The sequence below is a fragment of the Ochotona curzoniae genome, unplaced genomic scaffold (genome assembly GCF_017591425.1).
Source record: "Ochotona curzoniae isolate NIBS_2020 unplaced genomic scaffold, NIBS_Ocur_1.0 contig_4501, whole genome shotgun sequence".
NCBI classification, from domain to species: Eukaryota; Metazoa; Chordata; class Mammalia; order Lagomorpha; family Ochotonidae; genus Ochotona; species Ochotona curzoniae.
This window is the reverse complement of record NW_024466307.1, coordinates 3493245-3516809: the sequence shown is the minus strand read 5'-3', so window position 1 is coordinate 3516809 and position 23565 is coordinate 3493245. Positions and strand designations below refer to the sequence as shown.

General features: G+C 40.0%; 1 protein-coding gene across 2 annotated transcripts in view; it reads right to left on the bottom strand.

Moving 5' to 3' along the window:
• The window catches only part of XRCC4 (X-ray repair cross complementing 4), a 146914-nt gene that overhangs the window by 71291 nt on the left and 52058 nt on the right, over positions 1–23565 (bottom strand). Inside the window, exons 5-7 of one of the 2 annotated variants that reach the window (XM_040985997.1) lie at positions 17075–17227; positions 15356–15459; positions 11096–11098 (exon numbers count right to left, since the gene is read on the bottom strand). In XM_040985997.1, the coding sequence (XP_040841931.1) occupies positions 11096–11098; positions 15356–15459; positions 17075–17227 (260 nt within the window). The remainder of the gene's footprint in view (positions 1–11095; positions 11099–15355; positions 15460–17074; positions 17228–23565) is intronic. The other variant, XM_040985996.1, reaches the window with a different exon arrangement.

The following is a 23565-nucleotide window of genomic DNA, read 5'->3' as shown; positions in this document are numbered from 1 at the left end:
TGTTTTCCCTGAAGCTTTCACTGACCTACCCTGCTGGGAAACTTACTTGATGGCATGATACCCAATAAAATGACTTTTGCAGTAGGTGTTTGGCTGCAGCCATTTCAGCCACTCCGGGACTGAGCCAGCAGATGGAAGATCCTTTTCTCTGTATCTCTTCTCTGTATATTTGCCTTTCCAATAAAATGGCAAATATTTATTTTTATTGCAGGTTTAAAATACCTTATTCAGGAGTTCAACATGAATAATATCTCTTTCATAATACACATTGCCCCCTGGATGCTTACAGGTATGCAGAGATCAACTCAGGGTATGTTATGACTTAAGAGTGTTTACTAATCTTTCCCTAGGTCATTCTTTGATGCATGCTGCAAGATACAGGATGTGCTCAGAAGTGAGCAACTGAGTAGCTTTCTCCAACTTTGAAAATGACTACAGTGGGAAGTCTCAAATGAAGGCTGTCTTCACTTCAACCTACATGCTAAGGAGATAGTAGACACTTAACCAAAATCAACACAACAGATTGAAAGGATGACTCATTTCCTGGTAGCCACAGTCACAGCTCTTCCTAAGAAACCAGAAATACAGTATCAAGTCCCACTAACACTTCCGATATTCCTGAAATAAAAATTTGCATTTCTATAATGCAATACTGTATCGATCTTTTCTTTAAACCGTTTTTGAAATCTTCTTTCTTAACACCACCAATAATCATGCTATGAGCAGCTAATTTACATTGCATGTCATAGTCACTATATGAAGGCCTTACACATCAAATTTACTGTGATGTACTGAATCAAATAATGTAAAAATTGATTTATTATATGTAAGACAAAGTAATATATAAATGCATACATATTTATGAAGGGGATAACTACAAACTGTTTTAAAACTATAGTCTCTATTGTGTAACTGAGAAAATGGAAGCTTAAGAGACTCAAAAAAGAAAATTAAATCCCACATACGAGGTACAGTCTGACTCTAAAAGCTGCACATCCTGCAACACAAAGAAACTTGAGCCAATCATTGACCCGGCCCACGCTGGTGGCCTTCATAATCATCCTAAATTTCCCTTTGATCACATTTCAACTACAATTCTTCCTGATGGGGAGAGTTACCAAATTCCCTTAGGGTTTCTCAAAAATCAGACAGAAGAAAATAAAGCTGTGGTTTCAGCAGTGAACCTCATGTTCATGTAATTCCTGTCAGAATTATGGTGCTAACAATAGGTGAAGGAGAGCTCTCAAACAGTACCACTCCATTAACTGTTGGCACACTGTAGATTTTCCTCATTATACAACAAAAGGCAGCTTTGTAAGCATTTGAAAAATTGTAAGCTGAGAGCTAATGAATTTTGGAGATGACTTGATTCATTCCTTAAGGTTAGCAGATGAGCAAATGAGAAGCCGGGAGGTTGGCAAAACATGATCGGAGATGGACGAGACAGACCAGGGTTATAGTCTACACAACTGTGCTACGTCATCATTCAGCAGTTGTTGCTGATGCTAGAATTGCTTACTATGTACAAAACGTCTAGGAAGTACAGCTTCTGATCAATGTATAAATCCAAGATCGATCTATTTCTGGAGAAGAATGGAGTCTGCCTCTAAGGAGACAGCAAGTAAGCAAAAGATCAAGTTACATTCAACTAAATGGGCTCTTCAAACGTGACTCAGCCACTGGTCACAGCAGAGAGGAAGGCCAGAGTAGGTTCTTACTGTCTCTAGATTCTCATCCAAAGAAACACAGCATTCACTGTATACCTCCTGTTGTCTACAGCACAGACTGACAGGAAACTAAGTGATCTGAGTTGAGGATGAAGGATATGTACTGACACCAGAATTATTAAACTATGAACAGCTGTTTATAAATAGATTCTTTCTGCGGTTAGAGTTGATTTTCATTTGCTTATTTTCTACCACCATAAATACAACTTAGTTAAATTGGCTTCAATATTTTTTATTTTAAATATTTTCAGTTTACCCTCATAAAAGTAGATTTTAACAAGCAAATCTGGTTATTCATTGAAGGTAAAAGAGTGAATAAGAAAGTGCAGTATGGGCTTTGCGGTAATTCGCAAATTCTGGCTGTTCCTTTCACCAGTTGTGCATCTTTGACAAACAACTAAAACTTTTTTTTTAATGAGACATTTAAGGTCTGATCTAGACTGTGGTCAAGATGACATGACAATGAATTATGTAAAACAATTAGCTGCACAGTATTCTACAAACAGCAGCAAAAAAAAAAAAAATCAATGTTCATTCACTTTCCCACTGCTCTTTTTGATCAGAAAGTTACAAAACTCAAGAATATGCTCTTGAACAAGATTGACGGACATAAACTTAGTCGCTCTGCTCTAGATATCATTTTTGAAAGGAGAAAATGGACAAAATGCCACAGTTTTTAGCTCACCACAACAAAGTGTACAGGTCATTACACAAGAAACATCAACACTCTAATGCCCACACATCTGAGAGCTGGCTTCAGTTCTTAATTATTTGGCTTCAAGCAGTGTGTGTGTGTGTGTGTGTGTGTGTGTGTGTGTGTGTGTGTGTGTGTGGCATCCGTGCTAAAATGTTTTCGTAGATTTCTTTGATGAAAATGTTGGGCAACTAAGTTTTATTTTAAAATGTTGCCTACTCATTACACATAAAGCACTACACAGAAGTTAAGAAGCAAAGATTCGCAAAACAGAATTTTATCCCTTTCCAAGGAGCTGGAAATCAGACAGGTACACAGTGAACTCAATGATGGCTTTGTGGTGTAGAATAAAATTTATCAGGAATGTAGAAAATTTTTATTTTTAAAAAGCACTGTGGGTGAAAAGGCTGATGCAGAATACTGAGTTTACGTTTGTGCAAGTATTTTATGGGACTTCAATTAGATTAGATTCTGACTTTTAAAATGTTGTAGGACAAAGTTTCATAAAAAGAAATGTATAATGAGGGATAAAAGCTTTCTTTAGGGAAAGTGTTCAGCAAAATAGATTTCATCAAGATGGTCTATAGATGAAAGGCAGATATTTTTCAGGGAAAGTCATTAAAAACAACTTAGTTTATGTTGTAAAGTACAAATGTGGAAGGAATTGTGACTCACTTGCTCTGTAACAAATGACCAGTCTATGGAAGCTGGTCCCACGGGCAGTTTATAATCAATCTTAGTCAATGGATCTGTGAGTAAATGCTGCCCCAGCCAAGGAACTGAGAATGAATAGAGTCTTTTAGATTAATTTGGATACAATATGATGTTTAAATAAGTGTTGGGAAGCTTGGGGAAAAATAACTAGTACAAACCATATTTTGTCCTTTTGAAATATGTAGGAAATTGTGCCAAATAAGTCATAACTGTGGGGCTTTGTTTAGCAATGTGATAGTGCTCAAATAAACTCTTAGGTACTCTTGATGCTACGCCAGATAATAACAATAAGAGCACAAATCTGTCAACATGGTAATAATGCTGTTTAAACTATGTGCAGGTAATATGATTTAGAAAGAACAATCCAATTCAAACTTCATTTATTGTTTGTCTCAAATATATTCAATAATATTGTAAAGATTTCATTTCCCAATTAGGAGATAAATGTTAATTTTCCTACTTCGTGCATGATACTCGACTATGGGATGAAGGAATAACACTAGATCAACTCAATTACCTTTTGTAAATAAAAGAACAAAAGTATGGAAACAAAGGAAACTGTATCTTAAGATTCATTTGGGATAAAAAAAAAATAGCACTGATAGCATGATGGTGGTCTGAGGAGCCACAGTGTGCAGACACGCTCAGACACATGGATTCCAGACCCCACCCGGGCAAGGCACGGTTGGACATCATTATTCACAATAGCACAGAAAAGATTCTGTATGTGCTCTCAGCTGAGAGTCTGAAGATTTCCATTAAAACAGGTTATGCAGTCTCTCCTTGTGGAATCACTTTATTTTCATGAGGTTCATCCTAAAATAAGTAGAATTAATATGTAGTACTATCTAAAATATGAGTTGCTAAAATGTATAAGCTATTCAAACTGACGGTAGAACAATAAAAAAAAACCCTACATTAAAAAAAAAAACATAAAACAAAAACTAAAAAAAAAAATTCTGGAATGAACAAGACTCCCTTTTTTAGAATTGCAAACTAGTGGTTCAAGAACTGTCATCTTTCCCTTTAAGAAAGAATGCACATTAGCTCTTGAAAGTCATAATTCAATTTATGATTTTTGGGTTCTAAATAAATATGAAGGGAAGTAATACAATGATACAAGGTGGAGGCACCCCTTTTTTTGGCTCTTAAATCACTTCTTATTCTGAGTTATCAAGTACGTACCTGTCAATCACACTGGTCTTAACATGAGCCAAAGCTTGGCTTCCAATACAGAGGCTTTCCTAGTGGCAACCAGAAACAGTATCATCAATCTGTTTAGTGTATTCGTGGGTTAAAAGAATTATACAAGAAATACTGTTTCTTGAAAAGCAATTAAAGTTTAAGACATAAATGATTCATTAATCCTAATGCTTTTCTAAGACAAATCATACCAAATATATAATACTTGTGTATATCAGAGTCGTAATTACTTACGATTCGTTGCAGTGATAGCAAAATTTTAATTTCTTTCCACTTTAGAAATCTGTATAATGCCATGGCAGAGTAACTACAATTGAAAAATCCCACCAAGAAACACTTAGGTGTCTAAAAAGGAATGCCACCAGTATTAGTTTATAAAATTAATCTTTTCATAAGGCAGTGGTAAAATTTGCCATGCAAAGCAAAAATATTATTTTTTAAAATCTCTCAAAAACTGAAGGTATTTAAAATTTTTTTAATTTTAAAATCTAATGTTAACTAATTTCATAATTACACAGTACTCAAGTCTAAAAAGCAATGCATATCACTGTAAAACAGAATCAGCAAAAAGCAGAGGTTATAAAATATAAAAGATGAACAAAGAAACCAGTGTAAGGAGGCCTCTATTTCAGTAGAATCTATTTATTAAAAACTTAATTTAATATTAATAAAACTAATTCTACCACAGGACAAATTAAAAATAGGGCATACAAAATACTGTCATATACTTTATTTAATTTTCAGTAATCTCATGAACTGTTGAAAATAAATTAACTTTTTAATAATGCAAATACTGAGCTGTGGAAAATGATGTGGGCTGATTGTTTAATGAGACTGACACTGCATATTAATTGCCATATTAAAGAACAAACCATGTAGAATTAAAGAAGCCTGTTTAACTTCTATTAACTCATTGTTTTCAAAATTTATGTGGCTATATAACCAATCTCGGCAAAAAAAAAAAAAAAACATTTATACAGTTTGTTGCTTAGAATACAGTTCCAAATGGAATTAAGAATATTTCTCAAAAGACAGTTGTCTTGTTCAAATGTATCTTCCTATTTCTAGTCAGTGTCCACCTGTTTGTCCTCAAATAAAATCCACAAGGAAACACACTCAAACCAGACCCAACAGAAAATACCAGTGACTATTTGGGTTAATACAAGAATCCACCCCCCGTCGCTTGCCCCCACTACTACTGCTAAGGGCCCCTGGGACACTAGTGACCTTGGACGATGATGTATGCAGGAGTTCAGGCTGCCTTCGTAGTCGTACTGGATAGTCGTAATGGAAGCATCATGCAGTCATTACAGTACCTGCCATCATTCCTGAGAGGATTATAGAGTATGTCAAAGTGCCTGACTCAAGTCTGGCTCACACAGTAATTATTTACAGCTCCCACTGACATGACAGCACTATTCTCCAGCCCCCTCCTAATGCTGTAAAATCAAGCTCCATTGATAGGCAAGGGAGTTTTCCATCAAGAGAGGAGAGGGGCAATTATATGGCCACATCTAGAGTTGTTTTCAGAGGCTGCTCCTGCTACTGCGCTCTACAGCAACTGTGTGTCAGGTGGAGATCCGTGCCATCGCCAATCCTGGACCTTCACTAACACATGGAGACTGTGCTCCTAACTGATTATTTAGTACATCTGAGAAGCACAGACAGACACACACACCACAAAGAGGCAGAGGAAGATCTCCATCCACTGGTTCATTCCTCAAATGCTTGCAATGAGGCTGAATCAAAGTCAAGAGCAGGGAACAGAACCCAGTTCTCCCATCTGAAAGGCTGATGCTCAGAATCACGTGAGCTGCTACCACTGCCTCCTGGGTGTGCGTGAGCTGGAATCAGGAGCTAGGACTGAACCTGGACTCAAATGCAAGTATTCTGTTTCAGACACCCGCACGTCTGATCCTAGGAGTAGTACCTGCCCCTACAAATCAGGATAGCAAGAAACATTATCACTAACTGAATGTTACTCAAAAATAATACTAATAAAAGAAAACTCCAGTATCCTGTTTCAACATTCCCATAGGCAGTCTCTAAGAAATGGCTCTGTGTTTTGAGGACGAAAGTCCCAACTCCTCCTCTGCAACTCTCGCAGACATTCTCTACGGAGCTTCCTCGGCCATTACGGCCGATAACAGAGCGTTCCTCACAAGACTGCTACGTATAAATGACATAATGAAATAAGGCCTAAATAGAAGCGTTCATATAAATGTAGCAGCCATGGTGGTGGTGAAGCTACTAGTCGTGGCTGTAGTGGAACCACAGGAAAACAGTAACGTAAGGAAGCAGAAGTATTTTCAATCTAGGGTTAGTTAAATCTGCAGATGCAAAACCGGTGACGTGTAGGGATGACAACTTCTGTGCACCCTCCCTGCCATATCACATTCGGAATCTGAGCATCCAGGAATGCTGGAATCCTCAGAGACTCGCAGGGCCAAACGTCCAGAGCTATTGAGCAGTAACAGTGTAGAAATAGTGGTCACAACCATCAATAGCAACAGCTTGTCCCAGGGTCATGGAGACATACCCTTGCAGAGGTCAAGGGCAATCAATGAATGAAATGACCCGGAAGTAAGACAACAGGGAGAGCTGAGGATTACAGAAAACGGGGAGCCAATGCTTCCTTAAATGCATTTGTATTGATTATAGAAATACTGGAGTTCTCGCTGACAACAGACAGCCTTTAGGCAAGTTATAAAATAAATAGATAAAGGTAATCAAGCATAGACATATGATCTCACGGATTGGTGATAATGTGGACTAGCATACTGGTAAGTAAAGTTATGTTGCAGAATGCATCTCTACTCCCAAATAAAAGTAGAACTCCCATTCTGAAGCATTTAAATATTCCTGTACAATACAATACCGAATAGTCTACCTTTATTTATACCTGCCATAGCATGATACATTTAAATAGCAAAAAGTTAACCTTGTAACTGTTACTAAGGGACAATACTATCGTGACAATTTGGGGAATAATAAAGGGAGGAGGAGTGGGGGAGGGAAGAACCTCTCTGCCTACAAAGCTGTATCATGGTAAATAATAAACATTAACAAATAGAAATAGATGATATCAAGGAAAAACAAAACATGCAGCTTAGTCCACAGCATGGATAAACAGTTCACAACATTTAATTCATCAATGCATTTACATCAAAAAACAATGTAGCAGCTACTACAACTTGGAAAGCAATGTTACAAGGATTATTACCATTACGTTTTTCTTTGATGTCTTCCAAATTATAGTTTTGATTTCTTTCCTCATAAAATTCTGTCACTAAGTTTACTAGTACTCTGCAGCCCAGAGTTTGAATCTGTAGGCAAGGTCTCCTGGCCATGGCAGTTTGGCTGGCTCCCTTCCGTAACTCGGTGGCCCTGAAGCTGGTTAGCAAACCTGCTGATACCCATCCCTCACACATCCCCAGGCCCTCGGAGTCAGGCCACCGTGAGAGTCACATCGATGCTGGTGGGCTGGACAAGTTCCAGAGCCTCCGCAGCGGTAACCCTCTCTGTCCTTTCGATCTTAAAGAGGGCTTATAGGTGATGCTGATGAATTGGCTCAAGGGACCATATGTGCTATTTGTGGTTGAAAGCCTGTCACAATTACAGAGCAAAGAGAAAGCTTGACTGTCCTAGGACAGACTGAGAAAAGATGCACCCATTCTTGTAACAGTTTTAGTACAATAAATCAAAAAGGGACACCTGATGTAGATGCTCATTAACAACTACACTTCTTCACGTTCCCACAGGTGCTTACATCTCAGGACCTAAAGATCAAACTCCAGTGAGTTTCATATAGACTTGGTAGTGTAGTTTTACTTCTTTTAACATAAATGATAATAAATAATATAAACAATAAATGATAATAAAATCTAATCTAGAAACAGATTGAGCATGAGATGAACCTTTTCAGAGTGTTAAGATTAATGTGTCAGGGTCAGTCCCTTGGTGTGCAGCAAGTTTAACCACTGCCTTAGATGCCAGTCGTGGCTGCTCCAGGTCTAACCAAATTCCTTACTAAAGTACCTAGAAAACCGGGGAAATGGCTCCAGTAAGTAGGCCCCTCTCACCACAGTGGAAGATCATGATGGAATTCCTGGCTGTTGGCTTCTGCCTGTCACCGGTCGGGGTTGGGGCGAAGAGAATCAACAGACAGGATCAATCGATCAATCCATCAATTGCTCTAACACACACACAGACTGCCTCTTAAGTAAGACATCTTAAAAAAAAAAAGAACAAAAACAAACTAAATGAAAAGCTGCTTCTGTGAAAAAATAAATAAAACTGATAAATGATTAGCCAGAGTAGCCAGAGTGAGAGACAAAAAATGAAGTGCAACAACTGACACTGGGGAAACACAAAGGATCATTAGGAACTATTATCAACCACTAAATGTCTACAAAGCATTACTGAGACAAGTGGGTGCATTTCTGGATATATGTATGTTACCAAAGCTGAGCCATAAGACATAGATAACCCGAGCAAACCAACAATGAGCAGAGAATGAATCTATCAACTCTTTCCCAACAAGAATAAGTCTAAGGTAACATGTCAATATCTACCAAGCTTCTGAGGAAAAACAAACGCTAGCTGCTCTTATGCTTTCAGGAAAACTGAAAGTAAGGAAATCATTGCACACTCTTTTTAAAAGGTCAGCATTACCTGATTCCTGAAAAAAAATGCCGAATATCAATAACCAAGGAAAATGTCACTGTGAGGAAGAAAGCATTTAGCATAGCGACTCACGCATTGAGTCAGACATGACATCCCATATCAGAGTACCACAGTGGGCTCACTTCTCCGGATCTGCACTCTGGGGGCACTGGATGATGTGTTGGTTTCTGTATACAGGCAGGGATTGAGCCCCAGGCTTCTAGCTTTAGCCTGACTTAATCTGCAAACATTTCAAGAGTGAGAGTGAATGAGTGAACTGACTAACTTTGCTCTCTCGCTCTCTACTCCTTTCCCTCATCCCCTAGTATTATTTTTGCCTATTGGTTTATTTATTTATCCACCTTTGATAAATGTGTGAAATCTATCTCTCCTCTGCCAAGCAGCTAGAAATCTCTGTAGGTGTGATTTTATCATTGTTTTCTTAGAAGGCTGGCTGCCACTGGGTAACTCCTGTGCCTGGATAGTTTAGTGCTCAGATGGGAACATAAAATTTATGCTTAGACATCTCAAGGAAAAAATGTTTCTTTTCTTGCATTTGTGGGCATGGGGGAGTACATTCAAAATCCAGTTTTTTCCTTTCCAATCTTAAATGCACAGTGATTCAGAGTTTTATAAATTTGTAGGATATGCCCAGTCTTCATTAAATATGCAGTGGTACCATCAGCAAAAGAATGCACTGGCCCCAAATGCAAGCACAATTTTATGGCGGTAAATCTTGGTTCCTGCCCCGCCCCCTTGGCCAGACCACCACTGCGATTGTCACTCCCAATGAGGAGACGTGCAGTGGGCGTACTCCCGCCTCTTCAGATCAGGCTCAGCAGCCGAGGGCCCTCACATGCTGCGACACACCGACAGACACCACTGCTACCGCTGCTGATCAAACAGTGCGCGAGGACGTCACTGGTCACCGACTTCTCGTCCAGACCCCAATCTGAGCAGCTGCTTAAAGCAGAAACTGGTTTGTGTCCCACTGCTCGTCAAAGCCCGGAGATGGACATGCACTGCATTTTAGCTCATTAGATTCATGATCGCTTTAAGAGGGAAAAGATTTGCCAATCACATCAATGATTCATAACCAGAAGAGAACATTGGTGTGTGTAGAACTTTGTTTTTTCCAAGAACAAAGATGTAAGCATAGCTACGTATCATGTCATTTCAAAGCTACATTTTAACAACAGGCTACGGGGTTATTATCATACATCTGCTAACAATCTTTTACATAATGAGACTCCTCAGATGAACAAATATTAAGTTGGAATCTTAGGCAATAAACATAAGGACAGGATCTCTCAGAAATACACACATTCACGCATTGTCTACACAAGCTTTACTTTGGGAAGGTCTGCTTGTTACATCGGTAATGCTCACAATCTTTGTGGGAAGTTTATGTACAAATATATATTTTTAAATTTTAGAAAAGGGTTCTCAGTATTCCTTTGTATCAGTGGCAATTTATTCCAATGTTAGGAAATTTGCAAGTATTCTTTTTTATAGTCTCTCAAAAAAACCAACTGCGAAGGTGTGGCCATGAATAATGCAGTTAGCCTTTCTAGACCCCTATGCTCTTATCAGAGAACAACACAACTTGAACTTAAGGGTCTTGAGCAGTTGCAAATGTACACAGCTATAGCATACAATGTCATGCCAAGCAACAGTGCTTATGTATCAGAGCCCCACTCGAGTTCCTCACCAATTTGGTGACAAATTTTACAGAATCAAGTTTTTTGCTGGGGCCTCACCATGTCCTGGCGACAAGCAAAGTGGACAAAGTGGATGAAGCGGACAGAGCGCTCTGTGATTCTGAAGCTGAGCTTCTGAGTCATGCCCCTGGCAGGACACGCTGCTGCCCCCGCTGTGAGTGGATATTCACTGGTGGAAGCAACAAGCTCTTTGATACTTGGAAGCCTTGGAACCTGTTCTGTTTTTCGGGGCTGCTATACCAGTATTCATCAACTGCTGGGCACGGCCATTCACTGACTTTCAAAAAGGCCATTCTATAATCACGCTTCCTTCCAGGAAGCAGCATGACAAAGTAGAATTCTAAATTACTGATAGCAGTTCTAGAGAGAACTTACTGTTGGTGAAGAAGCAGGATTAAAAAGACACTAATGATCTGAATCTCAGGCCAATAGTTACTTAGAAAAGTGTACCGAAAGCTAATTTTGCTTTTAATAGTTGGCCACTTAATATGAAGGGAAGAATGGTAAATTGTTCCAGAAAGGTTTATTTTTTGTTTTCAGTTTTAGCTTTAATTGTTATCTAACTGTAAAAAAAATTTACAAGTCCCTATTAAAAGAAACAATTTTGATTTCAAAGTGTTTATTCCTCACAAAATAATTAATAGGAAATTTAACAGTTCTTTTTGAAAACAGCTCATTAGTAGCTAATCCAGCAGAACTATTCAAAATACTTCATAAGAAAAATCTATTTCAAATGTCAAGTTCCCTGAATATTTGTAGATTTTTAACCTACATTAAGATCAGTATTTTGTAATAACTGCTAAAATCCTGACTGTTCATAAACTATCTATTTGTATTTGAACTGCAGAGTGACAGAGCTCTGCCATCAGCTGGTTCACTCCCCCAATGCCCAGGAGAGGTAGGGCTGGGACTCTGGCCACGTCGCCCACGGGGTGGCAAGGATCCAAGCCCTGGAGCCATGGCCTGCCACCTCCCAGCGTGCCCATCTCTAGGTATCCTGCTGAGCAGCCAAGCTGAGCCTTCACCCCAGAATTCCAACAGGAGGTCCCAGTCTCCCGGAGCAGGAGCTTGCCTACTACACCAATGCCAGTTACCAGGAATGTGATAGAATTCTTTCCAAACAGTCCTGTTGATACACAGCAACAGAACAAGCTGCATCTTTTCCATTCTAAAAGCCACATCGTTATTGTTGAGATTATAATCTGATTTGGAAGAGCCAAGTGAAAGACCAGTAGGCTGCAGTGGAAAACATCTGAGCTCTCCTGAAATAGTAACAAGGCTGTTCCCCTGTATGTTTTAGTGCATTTCTGTAATGTGTTGAACTTAGTTTAACAAACTATTTGATCACACATTACGGCTTCAGGTATTAGATTACTTGGCCTCAAACAGTTTCCTGCAGAGCAGCATGTTTCACAGCATCTATAACAACCCAGTGAGTTTCTGCTATATGCTTTTTTTTTTAAGGCACTTTGGATACAAGCAAAATCAGATCCACAAGAAAATCCTTAAAGGAACAAGTATATAATACCAACCACAAAAAAGCAAAATTAACTCCTCCTTTAAAACCCGGTGGTTAAACCGTAAATATAGAGGATACAAACTGATGGTAAGTGTAATCTGAAACAATGTTAAAAGCACCCACTTATGCCCTTAGGTTGTAGTCAGTGGTCACGGCTCACAAAGTAAGGACTATCAGGTCAAAGGGTGAGTTCAGGAAGAAATTCTCAATCTTCTACCCCAAATACACGGTAATATTACACCAAGAACAAGACAGATACAGCTGTGCTTAAACAAAAACAACAAAGAAAGATTTTATCTCAGGGACTAAAATTGCTTCTTTTCTTTGTCAAAGAATCAATCGTGGGAGCTGATAAACTGTAAGGGAGCCCACTGTGCCACTTAAGATATGCCACCCCTACACCTAAAACTGCATATTCTAATTTGTAGTTCAGTGTCAAGCACATCAGAGTTGAGATTTGCTTTTTCTCTCAGCAAGCATCAGTCTCCTGAGTATTCCTGAGTCACAAAGAGGTTAAGTGAAACTGCTAATAAAAATGCTCTCCAAAGTGGACACAAAAATCTTGCCAAATTCAAGTTCAATGGAAAAAAAAATTAGAAAGAGATACCTTCAGATCAAATATGTAATTAAGCAGAGACAAGTCAAAGAAAATATAGGAAAATGTAGATTGAATAATCATTTTTGAAGAAATTTTGTCAAAGTTAAAACCAGCACAATTCTAGCGTATAATTTTCTTTACATAGACCTAACACATGCAGGACCACATTCCTATAGAGTCACATTTAACCACATATTTTCTCTTCAACAAATAATTTTCATTTACTTCAAAGGTTGGTGAGATTCTGGAAGAGGAACAAAATCAAAGGTCATTTTATTCAATTCAAAACCTGGAAGCTTCAATTGGAACAAATACAGATTCGCTTTGTAAGCTTTTGATCACATTTGATCACTAAAGAATGACTTCATTTTAAATGGAATACTAATGTAAAACAAGCCCAATCTCCAAATGAAAAGAAATTTAATTCCCATGTACAAATGCATGAGAGTGTGTGAGCCAATTCTGAACTGATTAGAACCAGATTAATCAATCCGATAATTGAATCAGCAGCTGCGAGTCTCCACGACTGCAGTTAGATACCTTCCCTGGTCCCTGTTCAGTCATTCACCTGCTCTGTTCCCACTTAATGAACGCCATCACATGCCCACTGGGTCCCGCGCTATCTGCCCAGTGCTCCAATAATCCTGTCTGCTGCTCGATGCTTTCAGTTCCCTCTTTATTCACTCCCACCAGTGTACAAACACACTTGTGTTAGCTTTTACCCAACACCCAAAAGCAGTCTTCTTTATTCTACTTCCAAATCTGTTGCCTACCCTACTATCTTTGCTTTTTAAAAACTTTTTTAAACAGTGAAACCTATTCAAGACACTGCCTGTTTGCTGTCTCATCTCCAATGTCTATATTTTCACTTCTTCCCCATCTTCCGTTTTCTCCTATGCTCCTCCATCTCACCTAAAACTGCACCTTAAGATTCCCAAAGAGGTTTGTATTGTTCGTTCAGTACACAGTTCACGGGTCTCCTCTTCCTTGCCCCAGTAGCTGTGCTGCAGTACAGCAGATCACTGCCTATTTCTTTTTTTTTTTTTAAGATTTATTCATTTTTATTGAAAAATCAGTTATACAGAAAGGAGGAGAGACAGAGAGGAAGATCATCCGTCCGATGGTTCACTCCCTAAGTGACCACAACACCTGGAGCTGAGCCAATCCGAAGCCAGGAGTCAGGAGCTCTTCTGGGTCTCCTGCATGGATGCAGGGTCCCAAGGCTTTGGGCCATCCTGGACTGCTTTCCCAGGCCACAAGCAGGGAGCTGGATGGGAAGTGGAGCTGCCGGGATTAGAACTGGCGCCCATATGGGATCCCGGGTGTGCAAGGCGATCACTTTAACCACTATGCTGTTGCGCAAGGTCCAATCACTGCCTATTTCTTGAAATCCTCTCCTCAGTTGGCTGCCAAGATGCCACACTTACAGTCCAGCCCTGCAACACCTGGCTGCTCCAACATCACATTCTGCTTCCTGTTAGCACTTCCAGACTCTGCCCATTGCTCATCACCTTCACAACCACCCTGGCTTAACACACTCTCGTGCTTCACCAGACTACTGCCCCCGCCTTCATCCAGCCCACCTTCCAATGTGTCACCTGATAGTGTATTTTCAACACATCAGCCAGACAAATCCTGTTAAAACTGTCCCTTGACTGTTGCAAATCTTCCAACAGCTTCCAACCTGACTCACAGCAAAAGCTGAAGTCCTTTAAAATATCTTTCCAGACGCTTCAGGTCATGTGGCCCCACCAAGTCTGTTTCATCGCCTCCTCCAACTTGCATCTTCCCACCTCACCCACACTGCGCAGTGTGCTTGGACAACAGGGCCTCTGTTCTTAATGATTTCTGTGCACGGCATGCTTGTTTGTTTGTTTTGCTTTTTTTTTCTTGCCTTTTAACTGAAGCGTTTTTGTACCACAGCTATAAGTAAATTTTTAAAAATAAGTGGCTCAAACATTTATCTTTGATAACAATGAGTTCAGATCAGAAACATCCAACAATAGCATTAGTTCATGGGCTCCTGTTTCTACTGCTGCTGGGGGATCTATAAAACTCTGGGAAAACAACCCACTGGGTAAACACCTGCTGGATACTCGATCTGAGGGATGGAGAAGGACTCGGGTGCTTTTTACTGGACGGCATTTCCCCTTCTCCGCTGCAGCCCCTTTCCTGATGAATGCAAGGCTTCAACCTCAGAAGCAACTACTGCTTTCCTGAAAACTCTATTTTGGTGCTCCAACACAGGGTGCAGGTACACATGATCGCAAATGTTAGAGGCGACCAGCTTTGAATTGGAGATATTTCATACAAAGCCAAGGCTTCTACAAGACTTAGGTATCCTTGTTTAAATAATAGTACACCCTGGTGTATGTATAGATGTGATTGTTGTGGTATTGCAACTTTAAGATTTGAGAATAAAACAATGTTGTATCTTTTACATCACCGTTTCTTATCACTAGAACAGGTCCATCTGAGTTACTCCACAAAGGAAAGGAGTCAAGGACAGCTCACCTGCAGCCACAGAGGGACCGGCCAGGTCCTCACACTCCTCATCGGTGCTTGCATCATAGACTGCATCTCCATCAGCAATCGCCTCAGAACAAGCTGCGGTCTCACTACAGATGGGGAAATGGAAAGCAAGAACCATCACCAGCTCGCCTCTGGTTAGGTATCAGCACTCCCCAGGCCAGCAGTGCAGTGCAAGGCCTTACGCCACTGCCTACAACTCTGGCATATCACATGATTGCCTATTTCACTTCTGATTCAGCTCTTGCCAATGAGCCTGGGAAAGCAGCAGAATGCGGCCCAAGTGCCAGGACTCCTGTCACACATGTGGGAGACCAGATGCAGTTTCAGGCTTCTGGCGTTGACATGGCCCAGCAAAGGAGCTTACAGCGACTTGAGGCTCAGACCAGTACCGTGAGCATCAATGTGTCTGTAACTCTGCCTTTCAAATAAAGAAATAATTTTTTAAATGCCCAAGGAGGGTATTCTAAATAGAAAATATATACTGAAATATATACAATCTGAATGAATACACTTTGAAGAGTGTATATTAACTATGAATACCAATTATCTGTTATGTAATAATCTGAAGCTTGTCCAGAGTTAAATATAATTAACTTTCCAATTAGGTCATTAGCAGCATTCCTTCTTCTATCAAAATATTATTATGCAAAATTTTCCCCATGGATTGGTCACAAAGCATTTGGAGTTTTGCTAACACCAATGAAATTCTGTACTTCATGTGGTCTCCCTAGAAGACTGAGGAGGCTTCCATCACCCTAATCATTAGAAGAAAAAGCAGAGTATAAGGCTTGCCAAAGCCATTGGCTAATACCAGCCTCTGAGCTAGAACCAGCTTGCACCAAATGTCAGTTTTACATATATATATTTTGCCACGGGTACACACGTGCTTCCTCACAGATTCAAAGCCATAGACTGCTAGCGCCTAAGAAAGTGTCAACCAACCAGGTTCACCCGTTGCTCCTTCGCATGTAAAGTCAGCAACACAATTCTAAAGTTAATCACTGCTCAGTTATCAGTATAACAAATGTGTGCTCAAGTGGGCAGTTTCAGGTAAAAAAAATTTTTTTAAATAATGTTTTTCCTACTCTGTGATGCCTGAGATTTGTTTTCTTAAAGATTTATTTAATTTTCTTTATTACTAGACAGGCAGCTATACAGATAGAAGGGAAGACGGAAGGAAAGATCTTCCGTCTGATGATTCACTCCCCAAGTGGCCACAAAGGCTGGTATTGAGCCAATCCGAAGACAGGAGCCAGGAGCCAGGAGCTTCTGCCGGGTCTCCTACACTGGTGTAAGGTCCCAAGGCTTTGAGTCTTCCTGTATTGCTTTCCCAGGCCACAACCAGGGAGCTGGATGGGAAGTGAGCAGCCAGGATATGACCCAGCGCTCACATGGGATCCTCGGGTATCCAAGGTCAGAATTTAGCTACTAGGCTATTGTGCTGGGCCAGATGTCTGAGAATTAACAAATACTATAAAGCGAAGCTTCCTGCTAGTTTTATTATTTAAGCGTAGAGCAGACAGTGGGCAGACACAGAGTAATGGTATTGGGATTTCTTTAGTGCTGGCATCTCTAACAGATGGAGCATTCCACCACAGACTATCAAATGAACTGATATGATTAAAAAGTTGGCACCTAAATGCATGGAAAAGAGTTCTGCTTAAATTCATGCATCTGTTATCCAAAAGGCTAAACACCAACCTTACACGTTCAGAGTTCTTCTCTAATTCTTGAACTTCACTTAACAATTTATGTAGACTTCTGATCTTGGCTTTCTTCTCATTCAGTACCAGTACAAACCGTTTATACAGATCAGTCTCCAAAGCTTCCTTAACACTCACACATTTTTCAAATCTAAAAAATAAACAAATCACACAGTTTTTCTTAGTTGTCTTACTATATAATCTGATACTTAAGATTTCAAGAAAAGTTTCTATAATTAGTTAAAAACCACTTGTTCACATGCTTTCATTGCCTTAAAAGTTTTGCAAAAATAATTAAGTAATTACAGGTTCCTGGCTATTAATGTTAACCATTTAGGTACAGAGATAAAGATCAAAACTAAATATTGCTACAAATAAAGTATTAAACCATCTAAATGCCTACATGTAATCATTTAGTCACATCTATGGCTTAGTTATAGAAGAGTGCTCTAGGGGATAAAGTTCAGGTGTGTAAAAGCAACTGGTTTCCACAAGGTTTTTCAATATTATCATGCTAATAACCATAATCTTATTCTGTGATAAAGTCATTGGCTGACCTGCCTTTTTAGATTAAGCCCAACCTTGCAACAAGAGCAGGATTTATTCATTATAAACCCTAATAACCACACAGCATTCAAACAAAAATACACATCAGACACAAACGTGCATGTGGGCATAAGTGAATGTATCCTATTGGATGTTTCTAAAGAGTCAATAATGGAATGAATGGAACACCGTATCTTCAATTTAAATATACAAAAACAAAAATTTCTATCATTGACAATTCTTCCTACAGTGTTCAAATGAACAACAGTTGCCATGTAAGATATCTATAAGGCAGAGAAAGCAAAGCAGTGTACGTTACACATACCTGATAAATGCCAATGCACACCATTAATAAACACCTATTAATTCAAATGATTCCATGCATTCTTTTAAACAGAATCTAGTTTTGTTCAGATTTCTCTTTGCCATACTATTTATATCTGCTGTTCCATATAATTACTCTAATATTTCATACCATACATACAATGCTTACAGAGCAGTAGCAATACATAAATGTTAAATGTATATACACACATTATTTCAACAATTACAAAGAAAATGGTTGAGATTGGATAGCTTTCTTATATACATAGGATCACCTATTTCCAACCACTCTCCTAGCTAGAGAGGTAGAAAATTCAAGCTTTTCATAGGAGAAAAAGGAACATAGGGCAACATACTTTCTGGAACTAATTTGAGCCAATCCTTAGGCTATCATCTTCGGCATGACTGTGAACTGTGTGAGAGCAGGAAGCATATGTGTTTCACAGGCTGTTGGAGCCTCGGTGCCTAGCCTAGCATCTGGCACTCTAGAAAAGGCAATGAGTGAATATGAGTATCTTTTTCTTATTTTCCCAGCTTCATTGCTGATTTATTACAAATCCCTAGTAGTGCTTTCATTTCTTTCCCGTATTCTGTTCTATAGCTTTGCCAGCCCTTTCTGCCCAGATGCCAATAGCCAGGCCTGAGTGGGGCACAGGGAAGGCCTCCTCGGTGACCATTCTGGCTCTTCTTCCTGCAGACATCCCATATGGTTCCTAATGCTGCCATCAGCTGGGGGCCAAGTTGAGACCATAGCACAGCTGTCCTCTTTCCTCAGGCCACAGAATACCGAGGATAACGACTTGGAAGGGGGTGCCCTTCAGCTCCTGAACACTGGCCTACATGGACTCAGTGGGCTGTTGGGTGTCCTGGGGATCACAGACACTGACTGTCCTCTGGCAACCCCTAACTCTTGCAAGCTGAAGTCCAAGGTGGCTGTTCCTTGGGTGTGAGGTCCTATTGTGAAGCATCTTACAATGGGCCAGACAGGCCCAGACTGAGGGTATGGCTAACACCATGTGTCTCCACTGGTAGGCCTTGTCGCGGTCCCTTCTGGTCAGCTGGCTGAGCCATGAGGTTGTAGATAGCTGCCAGCCGCTGTGGAAATGCAGCTCAGGGACTGGGCAATCACAGCTCTCTTCTAAAAGAGCATGGCTGGGGAGGAGGGTTCATGTCTATGACGTTACAAGAATAGGGACACTAGGAATTCTTACTGTTACACAGCTATTCACCACTTTTTAAATGTTCAGCTCTAAAAAAAAAAAGTGGTGAACAATATTAATCTAACAGTACTCCCTACCCAAGAAAGCTGAGAAAAAAAATATATATACAGAAGATGGGAGTAGGGGAAGAAAGAGCCTGAGAAGAGGGACCAATCTTGGTAGCTTATTTTAAAAAGAATAAGGTTTCTGCACTCTTGCGTGTTTTGTAATACAATAGTGATGAGTACACAACACTACATAATACTAGTACACACATTTTAAAATACTCAAACATCTGAAAAATAAAGCAGCAGTATAGAAGATGAGCATCTGGCATCGCAGCTAACTGCTTATTTACGATGCCTGTATGCCACATGATTCTCTCTCTGGGTTCAAGTCCCAGTTCTGTTCTTGATGCTGAGATGAACCTTGAGAAGTGGCGAGTAACAGTCCACTCACTTGGGTCCCTGTCACTCAAACAGACATAAAATTGGATTCACAGTTCCTGGCCTTATGCGGATTTCAATCCTGCTAGTACAGGCACTTGGGACGTAAATCAAATAGTTATCTGCCTGCTTTTCTATCTTTTAAACGAACATTTTTTAAAATTAAAACCACATGTGAAAATATACAACAAGAATTGTGGTTAATGTTACAATTTCCTATATAAAACTTTAGGAATAGTAACACATTCTTAATTTATCTAACTTGAATTTGCACTGGAGTTTGAAACAAATCAAATAGAAAGGCTAATTGTAATATTTATGATCTTTCAAGCTAATTCTCATATGTGTATTAAAATTAATAATTGGTTTAATCCACTGAATACAATAATAAACACTAAATGAAATGTACTAAAAGATAGTGTTAAATACGCAGTATCAGAACTGCACTGTTACGAAACACACGGGGAAAAGTCCGAAGACACAAGAGTTGCCTGTGAATTCCCCCTGCTAATTCTGACAAAGCTTCGAGATTTTATTGCACCCAATCTTCCATCACTGCTGGAAAATACTTCCTAGAAAAGCTGGGGAGTAGGGACTGATGTTACTATTACTAAAATTCTTTTAAAATGAAAGTCTTGAATGCTCTCGTCTACCAGTTCATTGCCAGCATGCCCGCACTGCCCAGGGATAGGACCTGGGGACTCAATTTCCCATGTGAGGCGGGCACTTAGCCACTGGCGTCACACATGTGGTCCCACCACCTGCAGCCACCTGCAGCAATGGGAAGTTGAAAGTAGCAGTATGAGCTATGCAAGAAGTGACTGCACATGCTAACCTCTGACCCACATGCCTACTTCCGGAGTACTATTATTTTATTTACTGAAAGAATTACAGAGACAGACAAAGCCCAAGATACAGGCTTTCCATTTATCACTTCACTCCCTCCATGGTCTCAACAGGCAGGGTGGAGCCAGGCCAAAGCCAGGAGCCAGGGGTGTTTTCCAGCTTTCCCATGTGCGTTATCAGGGAGCTGGGTCGGAAATGGAGCAACAGGAGCTCAAGTTGGCACCAATGCATCATGCTAGTGTAACAGGCCGTGGCCTTTCCAGAATGTTACAGGCCTTCCCAGAATATTATCAAAAACAGCTGTAAGACAGGAAATGCAATCCTTTTGTTCAATCTTTTGTAACTAAGAGGTATATAGCCTCCTCTAGAACCTCAGTTTTTAAAATTCTATTTTTATTTTTATTTCAAGAGAAGATTTCATAGGGAGAAGGAGAGACAGAGTGGGCTTCCATCTGCTGGTTCACCCCTGAAATGGCCACAGTGGCCAGAGCTGAGCCTATCTGAAGGCAGGAGCCAGGAACTTCTTCCTGGCCTCCCAACTCGGTGCAGAGGCACAAGGTTTTGAGCCCTGCTCTGCTGCTTTCCCAGGCCATAATCAGAAAATGGTTTGGAAACAGCGCAGCCAGGACATGAACTAGTGCCCACATGGGATGTCAGTGCTAGCAGGTGGAGGATTAGCATACAACACTACTGCAACATTCCCCAGGACTTCCATTTTAAAACCAATCATCTCCTACCTTCTCATGTTAGCATGTGTTGCACAGGTCTTGCCTCCTACCAAGACCTGTCTTAAGAACTACACACGACTTAGTAGGTAAAACCACTCGGGACACAAAACCACGGGATCCCTAACAAAATGTTAGGGAAGACTCACATGCAGCTGGAGCAGACCACACTTGGGCCAAGGATCATCTCAAGGCAGAGCTCAAAATGCAGCAGACCATCAACAACCTCAAGCAGGGAAGGCCTGATGGCCCTACACCAGTGACTAGGACAACTGGACAATAATGCTGTTTTACTAGGAACCTAGTGTCCAGTTAGCTAATTGCCTGGACTAAATGTGTGTGTGTGTGTGTATAACATATAATAATAAATGGATTCAAAACTAATAGTATAAAAATATTGAGCATTCAAAATGAAATGTTTTGGCTTGGAAAATTATCTGAGAATAATATGTTCAAAGCAATAACAAAAAATAAGAGTGAAATGAAAGCAATTTCATGCAAAAAAAAAAAAGAGAGAGAGAAAGAAACAAAGTCCCAAAACAAACAGTGCACACATAGTGTAGAAGCACTTATATTGAGACAGTTTGGGCCAAATTTAAATATGCATTAGCACTGTGCAGCAAAAGAAAATCTGAATAGAGCAGAGAGGACAAAGAAAACAATACTGTCCTGGAAAACCAGCAAGCTGTGGACTAGAGACTTAATAAGCCTTGGAGAACTGAGGAAGATGGTGAACAGCTGTTGCTCCTGCTTTCTGCCGCCAGAACAAGAGGAAATGGCCTTCAACTGTGCCGTGAAGGACTCAGATAACCACCAGCGGGAGGAGGGTTTCTGGCTGAGACTGTCTAAGCCCTGGAACGGGCTTCCAGCACGAGAGGCCGGTATCTCTTGAGGTCTTAAAAAGAGTCAGACTTAATTCATCTGCAGATAATGTGACCCTAACTTGAAGGCAAAGAGACCACAGAGAAAAGCTTCCAAGGTCTTCTATTCTAATGATTCCATGAGTGTCAACCCAATTCACTGAAAACTGCCTCCAATTATGGGTTTAATAACTATAACTCAGAATGAAGCCAAAGGATTTCAAAATTGAGGTCGGAGTGCAAACAAAAGATCTATTCAGCAACATGCAACTTGAGAACTGTTATTTGAAATTAAGTAGGAAAAGCCAGTGAGATGTATATAGCTCATAACCTAAAGGCTTCAAATAGAACTTTTAAGATATTTTCACCTTTATATAAACTACAAAAACTACTTTAATAGAGTAATACTATTTATTCAAAATGGATCCAGGACTATAATTACTAAACAACAGCATACACACACACACACACACACACTCATATCATTTATACAATCAAGTTCATTCCTTTAATTCATACTGGGATTCCAAATCCCTCATGCAAGCCCTGCTGATGCTCTGCTGTAATTTTAAAGGGATAAAGATTTATAATTGGCCCTGATCCTGGAAGTGACCCAAAAATACCAAAATATATAAAAATTTAATCCTTGATTCCAGAATATACTATTTGCATTTAGTTTTCCCTTCTAGTCTGTATATAAGTACATATTTTATTCATATTTATGGTAACACACATGTCCTCATAATATATCTTCATGTTAATGATCACAGGTGTGCAAGATTGCTTTTTCTCCTCTAATGATCTATTACATATTAAAACTGGAGGGTAATGAAAAAAGTTTGTGGAAAAAATGAAACTAAAGGATGCTTATGTCGGTGGAAAAATATTTTAAATCCATGTATATGAAGGGTCTTCCCAAAAGTTCATGGAAAACAGATTATGTCAAAAACACAAATGAATTTCAATTATCCTTAAAGCAAAAAGGGGGTAATAAAATAGAGGTAGCTTTCTATTTCATTTTCCATGAACCTTTTGAGTTCCCTTGAAGAGCTGAGAGCCACCTGCCACAATGTGGAACAACTGCTGCTGCTTGCCCTACAGTCTGGAAAAGTGACAAGGAAGACATGACTGCTCCAAGGACGGACACCGACTGCCCTGCCCGCTGGACGGTGGCTGGACCCACTGTCAGGCCCTCAGTGTGACGACTCTGGGCTCACAGCTCCCAAGTCTCTATCCTGTGAAGTCCCGTTCGAATGCTACCCACTCCAGACTCTCTTGCTGCCTTTTGGAAGCTGCAGTTTACAACCTCTGCTCTGTTTTCCATATCCTAAGGCTCTGCTGATGGCACAAAGACAGTGAGGCTCAGCCATAACCAAGACGTACAGGTGTCTACAACCCCCAATATATACACTTGCTCCTCTCTTAGGGCAGTACACCAATTCTGAGAAATCCATAGTGCTCCTAAGCTTCCATCTGGTACACAACAAAGCCCCCACACACCTCTGGAGGAGATGCTCTTTGTCTCAGTTCTCTGGGACACCCT